The sequence below is a fragment of the Phragmites australis genome, chromosome 12 (assembly GCF_958298935.1).
Source record: "Phragmites australis chromosome 12, lpPhrAust1.1, whole genome shotgun sequence".
Classification (NCBI taxonomy): domain Eukaryota; kingdom Viridiplantae; phylum Streptophyta; class Magnoliopsida; order Poales; family Poaceae; genus Phragmites; species Phragmites australis.
The window spans coordinates 27171901-27180348 of record NC_084932.1 but is presented as its reverse complement, the minus strand read 5'-3'; the positions used below and the strand labels follow the sequence as shown (position 1 = coordinate 27180348).

The following is an 8448-nucleotide window of genomic DNA, read 5'->3' as shown; positions in this document are numbered from 1 at the left end:
ACTTGATTGCATCTAATTTTCTGACAACTACGGAACTTGCATCCAAAGGAGTGGAGTCCAAGTGCATGATATCTCCACCATCTCGATTAGATTACTTGAAGAATAAAGGTACAACCTTCAAAGCAATGCAAGGCAGCCAATGCAAGAAAATCAGAGATACACAATTATAAAATGAGGTCTAGAGCCTTGACAATGCTACGGACTATGTAGATATATTCGCACTTGTAATGAGGCATCCTTGATGCTGGTAACTTCGGTTGGAATGTGGCTCATAATACTCAAATTTTCTTTCAAATAATCAATTGAATGCACCAGAAGCATATCATAATTCTGCAGAAGGTTTTTTAAAAAAAAAAAAAGACTACTTGAGTGCATCTAATTTTCTGACAACTACAGAACTCACATCCAAAGGAGTGGAGTCCAAGTGCATGATATCTCCACCATCTCTATTAGATTACTTGAAGAATAAAGCTACAACCTTCAAAGCAATACAAGGCAGCCAATGCAAGAACATCTAGAAATCCAAAAATAATCACGCGAAAGTTGATTCAGCAGGGATCTCGACTCTCGACGTGGGGTAGGGGAAGCATCTTCCAACGTGAGATGAGGTACAGAAAGGTAAATTAAAAACCGTCATGGCTCTGTGGCTATCTATCATTGCAATCATCTATCACACACATGGGAGCAAAAGATGCACGGCGATTCAAGAACAGCTTGGAAAATCACAGACTTCTTGCTAGAAAAAGGAAATCTTTCATCTTTACGCATGTGGTTCCGATCAATTAACTGGCCCGAACAATTGCAAGGATGATGAGAGGAACAAGCAGGCAGGGGCAGTTCGAGACAGCCTCCAAATCAGGCCTCGATATGCCTGATTCAAGGTCAGCATCTCTCCTAATCAAGGAGAGACGCATCAGCAATCCAAAAACAGAACAAGGAAAAAAAAAGGAGGAGAAATTAAGAGACCGATTGCAACGGCGGATTCCACGGCGGATTGACTCGATGGGCGCTTACGAGGTGGACGGGTGCCTTGATGTGCTTGGCAACGGCGGAGGAGCACTGGTGGTCATGGGGCTCGGGCCGGTGGAGCCGAGGCATCACGTGGGGGAGTCGGGAGAGGAGTGGCGCGTCTAGGACTCGGGAGAGGAGGAGCGGCATGTTCGGGAATCGGAGAGGAGCAAAGCGATTAGGCCCGTGAGCGTTGCACAAACCTGGTATTTTGGGCTTCAAGATTTGATGGAGTAATAGGAGAAGAAATCTGAGCGCTTCATTTTGAGTAAGTAGGTTTTTCGCGTACACAAATCGGGGTGGATGGAGGAATGATCATCTGTGTGGAGGTCAAAAGTTGTGTGGACGTAAAAAAGTGTTGAACTGGTTCATTATATAGGGGTATAGTATAGATATGTCTTTCTTTTTATCTCTTTCAATCTCTCTGTATTTCTCTACCTTCAGTCTATCAGTGCATCTAAGTATACATATCTCTGTCATATACATGTAGCTTTATCTGTTATATTTCACTTTTGTTTATCTGAAATATGCTATTCTTGTCTCCCCTCATATTTTTAGTTTATGTGTATGTATCTCTATGATATTTATTTATTCTATAATATATATGTACTTTTTTATCTGTGTGATACACTTTATGTGTATGTAATATACATGTAGCTTTATTTGTGTTTCATACATAGATAGAGAAAGATTCAGTGTTTTATATGGTTACTTTACATATTCAGTTTGAATAGCTATCTCTGTGATGTACATTTGTACTTGAACTGGTGCAGTGCTGTAGAATTGAACTTGGTTTACTTGCCGGTTTTTTCTTTCTATCGTCATCTTCTCTAGGTTCCATTCTGTTCTCTTCTTCCTTCATTCTGTGAAGCTTTTTTTTTACGATGTTTGTGCGCAGCCAGGAGAGGGAGGAGTATTTTTTGGGGGGTTTTCATTTTTTGCTATGGGCTTTTTTATACTCGTTTGCTGTGTTTATGTAGGCATTTTTTGTGTGGCTCTTTCTGTATATAGGACGGTTTTATCTATCTGTGTTGTGTGAGCCCGATCAGCATATTAGTTTGTGAATCTATTTATAATTTGCGGGCCGATCTGTTAAGATTATTGTATTCGGCCTAAGAAAATCTGATATATATTTGGCACAAAAAATCATTCAAATTCTCCATATGACGCTATATAATTGGAAAAAGTGACGCTATATAATTGGAAAAAAATGACAGATTTTGAAACAAAAATCTGTCAACAAAAAACAACTAGACAGACTCTTTTAATACACACGGTCTGCTGAAATGGCTAGCCCGTGTAGGTGCACAGGTTGATAGACTAACTACTTCTAATCAAGTGCTAACTGCATTACTGATTCTTTTTTTATCCAGTCTGCGATTGAGCCCTGCAGCTGGGCAGGCGCGTGCGCAACCCACGAGCCGAGGAACTCAGTGATTCCTCGGCGCACTCCCATGCCCCACTGTTTCAGACGGTTTCGTCCCCTACCTTTCCGACTGGTTGCTCGGCATGCGGTCTTCTGGACCCGAAGGTATGCGCCGCCGTGCTTGGACTTCCACAGCATCTGATACGAGGTCGCTCCCGCATTCTGGCAAAGGCAATCTACCGCCTTGGGTAGCATGATCTCGCCCAGCTGTTCAAAGGAAATGTTTGCATACAAGCCACGTTGCGCGGCCTCCCCGTTGAGCATCTCTGTCGCTGAACCCCCAACTGTAGGCAACAAATCTTCAGAAGAAGCATGGGGCGAGAAGAGTCCTCCCAGTTTCAGGTACGGAACATCTCTCACCGGGCATGTTTCGCCGTCGACGACCGCCCTCTGTTTGTTGTACCCAGGTGACAGTGGGACGTGGCCCAGCAAAAACACTTCGGTAACTGGTTCCAAGTATATATCACATGGAAATGGTTCTGATGATGAGCTTGTGTTGCTACCGGCGTAGCTCTGCATGTGCCGATGATCATGTTGCTGGCAACAAAGCGGATCTGGCCGAAACCATTTACAAAATATGTTGTGAAGATTGTTCCAGTGTTTCTTAAGGCTTGAATCAATACATGGCGCCCAGTAGAAGTCTTGCGTTGGTAGCTGGGTGAGCTTTGTCTTCACAGTCTCAGAAGTGGACCTCAAGTGAGGCGTAAACAGCTGCAGGCATCTGACTACAACCCCAACTATGTCGGTACTCTCGGAAAGTCTAAAGTGAAGACCAAGAAGGAAATTATTCTCTGGCGCATTACCATCTTCGAGGAAAAATTTCAGCCTACCCTCTATCCCATGCTCGGGAGGACTGAAGGACCCGAGAAAAAACGAGAGGTGTTGGTCCCCGCGAACAAAGCTATACTCTGTTCCTTTGCCAGCGAGAAGATGGCGCACAAGAGGGTCGAAGAACATGTATTGGCGTGGTGTGCCACCAAGCTCCACATATCTCAAAAACTCGCTAGCACCGTCTGCGAACCACTCGAATCGCCGAACGGTGGATCCGCTCAGCTCGTCGTCGCCGCGATTAAAGATGGAGGAAACGAACGACTTGGCAGTGTGAGCAATCCGTTTAGGAAAGGTGGAGCTCCTTACCCCGTGCTCCGTCCCTTCCGCTTCTCCCTGAGAGCGCTGCTTGCACCTCCGCAGTGTGTCGTCGCACTCCTGCACAGCGCGCTTGAGCTTGCTCCGCCAACGCAGCAATGGCGCGCTTGTGACGTTCCACTTGTCGGATGTCTCGAGGGCGGCCTCCAGCTTGATGTGCGCCATCTCCATCCTCTCCATGTGCTCCTTTGCATTTGACTTCCCCTCGTACTTGTCCCTTATGCTAGATAAGACTTGGCTAACTGCCTCCTGGACCACTGCGGAACTCACCATCTCTGCCATTAGGATCGATCAAAACAATATGTAGATCGATTATCCTGCATGCCCGGAAAGTAAGAGAAATTGATATATATATTAGTACATGTGCATATATATAATCAATCATTCAATCTTGTAGTGCGAGCGTAGAGGAAATCACAACCTGAAGGAGTTGGAGCTAGTTGTAGGGTTGTAGTAAGGAAGTCGCACCAGGAATCAACACAACACCATAAAAGAAAGAGTTTGTGAAACAATTCTACCGGCTGTGACCATATATAAGACTTTGTGAGAGGGACACCTCGGAAACTGAGGGTGATAAGACAATTAGACACACAAGAAGACTTGGAACATGTGGCAAAGCAGTGAAGTCTGTAGCAACCGCGGAAACTATCTGCGTGATAGGACTTCGCAGTTGAGTCGAAAAAGGACTGCATGCACATAGTGGTTCTGTACAGGGACACGAAGGTGTCAAAGCGATGATATCCGCGTGATAGGACTTCGCAGTTAAGTCGAAAAAGGACTGCATGCACATAGTCGTTCTGTACAGGGACGAGTGAACAGGAAACGGGAGAGGAATCTTTTCTACAAGTTTGGAACGTAGGCGTCCTGTCACAGTAACCCACCTTGTACGTGGAGGGCAGAGCAGAACCCGCGACCTGACGGCGAGTCCAGCCGCCTGCAGCAGTGTGCCGGGTACGGTACGTATAGATAGCTATTGCATGATGTTTGATCCGCATGGAAACAACCGTGTCATTAAGAAAATTCTCATAGAAGACAAGCACATGTCGCTTTCAGACAACGTCCTCTTACATACCAGAGAGATGACTTACCTTACTACATTAATTTATAGTAGTTACTTCAAATACTCATAATTTCTTCATCTGGTGTCTATTTCGAGTGTCAATTTACTACTATAAAACAGCACATCAGTGTCGTTGAAAAATAATTTTAGTGCTAGTTTTTCAACGGCCCTCTTTACTCAGTACTGATAATCAGAAACTATCAGTACCGGGTCTAGAATCGGCACTGAAAGTTCTTTTCAGTGTCGAAGTTCTTTTCAGTGTTGGGTCGTGCCTCCAACCAACACTAAAAAATGTTCCCGAGCCAAAAAAAAGAAGTAAAAGAGCTAGCTCGGTTGCTGCTCCTGTCACCGCCACCGCCACCGTCGCCGTGCTCCTGCCACCGCCACCGTCACCATGCTCCTGCCATCGCCGCCATGCTCAAATCGACTCATCTCAAACCACAAAGTTTCCCCATCAAGAACTAAAGTCTCAAGACAAAAATACATTTGATCCCCATCAAGAATTGTCCAAAGTCTCCTGAATCTCAGTCCACAAAGTTTACAGACTAAGTATATTCCAATAGCTCAGATCTATAAGGAGTCAAGGGGATTGAAAGCTAAGTCGCGCTCGGCCGTCGTGCGGGAACCTGCCCTCGCCGTCCAGCTCCAGGCTGTTCGCTTGGAGGAACACCGTCCAGCCGGTGATGAAACGGTAGCCGTTGTTGCAGTCGAGGTACTTGCACGTGAGGTCGTAGCTCCAGCCGCCGCGGTCGAGCGCCGTGACGAGCAGCCCGCTCCACTTGTTGTCGACACGCCGCGTCTCCAGCTCGGTGAAAAAGGGCGTGAGCAGGCACAGCGCCAGGGACTCAGGCCTCCCGGAGAAGAGCAGGCTGGCCTGGTTGCGGCTCACATCGCTTATCTCGAGCCACTTCTCGATGGTGAATTACGGCGCCGTGGGATGGAGAAGGAGATGGGGAGGGGAGGAGGCCGGCGGTGGGAGGGAGAAGGAGATGGGGAGGGGAGATCGACGTAACAGCGAGAGAGAGATTGGGGAGAGAGCCGGACGCGAGTCGTGAAGAGATAAGAATGGAGAGATGTGACAGATGACGGACGCGAAGAAGAGACCGATGAGCCGAAACCTAATTGAAATAAATTTTTGAGTCCAAACATAGCATCAATACCAGTTAGTATTAAAAATTGGCACTCATAATATCAGTGCTGGGTTTTAGCTGAACAGACGCGTGGATGTCTGGTTTTCATACGAACCGGCACTGATACTCTATCAGTGCCGGTTTTAGCTGAACCGACACTGACGAGCCGACACTTATGACCAGTTTTGTAGTAGTGATTCCACCATTTTATCTACAAGGTTAACAAAACCAAACGCATATTACATATGCTTTAGTTACACATGCATCTACTAGCAAATTATACATAAAGTTTGTAGTAACTTATGCATTAAGTTACTTGCAAGTTACATACAAAGTTGCTATTCTCTAGTAGATCTTATAGCTAGTTTAGGAACAATGTGTCATGTGCTCACGTTAACGCATGACTCCTAACACACTATATTTATCAATAAAAAATACGTATGTCGCTATATATGTTACATGACTCTAGTGCTTGTGACTTCACTGAAAGTTAAGTAGCAATTTTAGTGGAAGTTATACAGCAACTTCAGTAAAAAATTGCGTAGCAGTTTCAGTGACAGTTGGGTATACCAACATATTTGAAGATAGGGGTAGCAACTTACTACTTCAATATCAAGTTTAACTAGAAGTCAGTAACAACTCCAATATCAAATGCATGCGGAAAACTATATATTTTGCCTCGGTATGAGAATGACATGGTAGCAATTTGTTGTCCCTTTTGTGATTAGGAACTCCCAGTCGATGATGGATTTGGTTTCGGCATTAAGTCCCAGGTGTAGTATGGTCGCGCGCATTCTATTGCGCACCTCCACGTGCAGTAGACTTATCGCTTGTCGCACATGTCAGTCTTACCAAAATTTGATAATGCCAAAACGCGAGCGATGCCAAAACATGGTCAACGGAATGATGTTTGAATGGCACCCGCATACCAATTCGTGGGCATGACCAAAAAATCAAAAGAAAAATGGTGTTTCGGCTGCAATCATGCAAAATTTTGTTAAGACTGTAAGTACGACATGTGATGCCTACTTATTATCTAAATTATTTTGCACTAAACTGTGGTCAAATGAGATCTTATTTTGTAGATCTAATCACGAGGAATACAAAGATGCAAATGGATCATAAATTGAATAAAAAATTTGTAAATAAAATCACTTAAAGCTTGTTAATTCAAAGATCTTGAACTATGTGCATCCAATAGCCTAGTGCCACCTCAGCGGCATGTGCTCTCCCGGGCAGCCGGAATCAGGGCGAGCAAAAAGCTCGCTCGCAGCTGGACAACGCTTTTGTGTATACTGTAGCTGGAAGCTGCTAAATTTCTGCGGGCGTGCCAAACTTTGGAGCTGAAGGACAGCCAAAATCCCTTGGCAAGCCAATCTTTGGTAGGGTAACCATCGGTAGTGATCCAAACAGCGCCCTTAGTGCCAAAGCGTTGTCTAGCCTCTAATCCTCTTCCATGGTTTGGCTTCATGCCCTTGTATGCTGCCTTTGGGGAGCTCCATGCTGCCCTCAAAGCATCAGAAGGAAATTATATGAGACCCTCTACAGAAAGGCTTCTGTAAGATCTAATTCACGCTATTCTTTCTCGATCCAATGGTAACACATATGGGAGGAGTAGATGACACGTGTCACATAGAGACGGGAGTCTTTCTATGAAAACCGGTCTCATAATTTCCTTCCAAAGCCGCCACCCTGGGAGGCAGGGAGAGCACCACCCCCTCGTCTGTTGTTCACCACGTCGCCTAGGAGACCACTGCCCAGGGAACACCCATCTGCAGCTAACTCTCGTGCCCTCCTCAGCCGGTATATCCAGCTCCCTCCTCTATCGACGGTTTTCTTCTGCCGCCATCAAGATCTTCTCTTATTGTTGTGCACTCTCTCAAAGCAGCCCTGAGTTTCGATGGTGACACAGTGATGGACGGGTAAGGAGCCCAAGGCAAAATAGTCACAAGCAACACCGTAAGCATCCATAGTTGATGGACTGGTAAATAACGAAATTGTGGGATCTTTCAATTAATGCTACTCCCTCCATTTCTTTTTTAGGATGTACTAGGATTTGAGAAAATCTTTTAAAGTATACTTTGATCATTATTTTTTCTTATAATATGCTAGCAAGTGATACAAAACTAACACCATATTAAAAGATATGTGAAATGGGGATCTATTGATATATTTTTTTATACTAAATATGAGCATAATTTTACTAATTATAGATCAAAACTTACAAAGTTTGATATTTTTGAACCCTAATACACTTTATATTTTGAAACGGAGAGAGTCTTTAAGCGGCAAAAATATTCGGTGCAAACCCTTTACTCGATGGGATCGTGCAAACCCCCTAATACATGTTTATAAGTTTAAAAATTCTCATAAAAACTCACTCATGTAGAAGACATCATGATATAAAAAGCATATAAAATTTTAGTCCAAACGCAACTTCCTTGCGGATATGAAATTACAAAGAGTCAAGAAATAGGCCAAAATATAGTAGAAACATTGTTTGCCTTATTCTTCACTCTTTGTTGGTTTTTGTGAACTTCATATTTCGCAAAACGAAGTTAGGTATGACCTCAAAATTTTATATGCTTGTATATCACCGTTTCCTCTATATATGTGGAGTTTTCTTAAGAAAGTTTTTTAAAATCATGAACATGTTTTTAGGGGTTTTTCATGATTTC

General features: G+C 44.2%; 1 protein-coding gene across 1 annotated transcript; it reads right to left on the bottom strand.

The window, feature by feature from the left end:
* Positions 1–2154: 2154 nt before the first annotated feature.
* Positions 2155–4156, bottom strand: LOC133887344 (uncharacterized). The gene is made up of 2 exons (XM_062327271.1): positions 4002–4156; positions 2155–3897 (listed from the first exon to the last, which is right to left on the bottom strand). The coding sequence occupies exon 2, from the start codon at positions 3860–3862 to the stop codon at positions 2339–2341; it is 1524 nt and encodes a 507-aa protein (XP_062183255.1). The 5' UTR covers positions 3863–3897; positions 4002–4156; the 3' UTR covers positions 2155–2338.
* Between the last annotated feature and the right edge of the window lie 4292 nt (positions 4157–8448).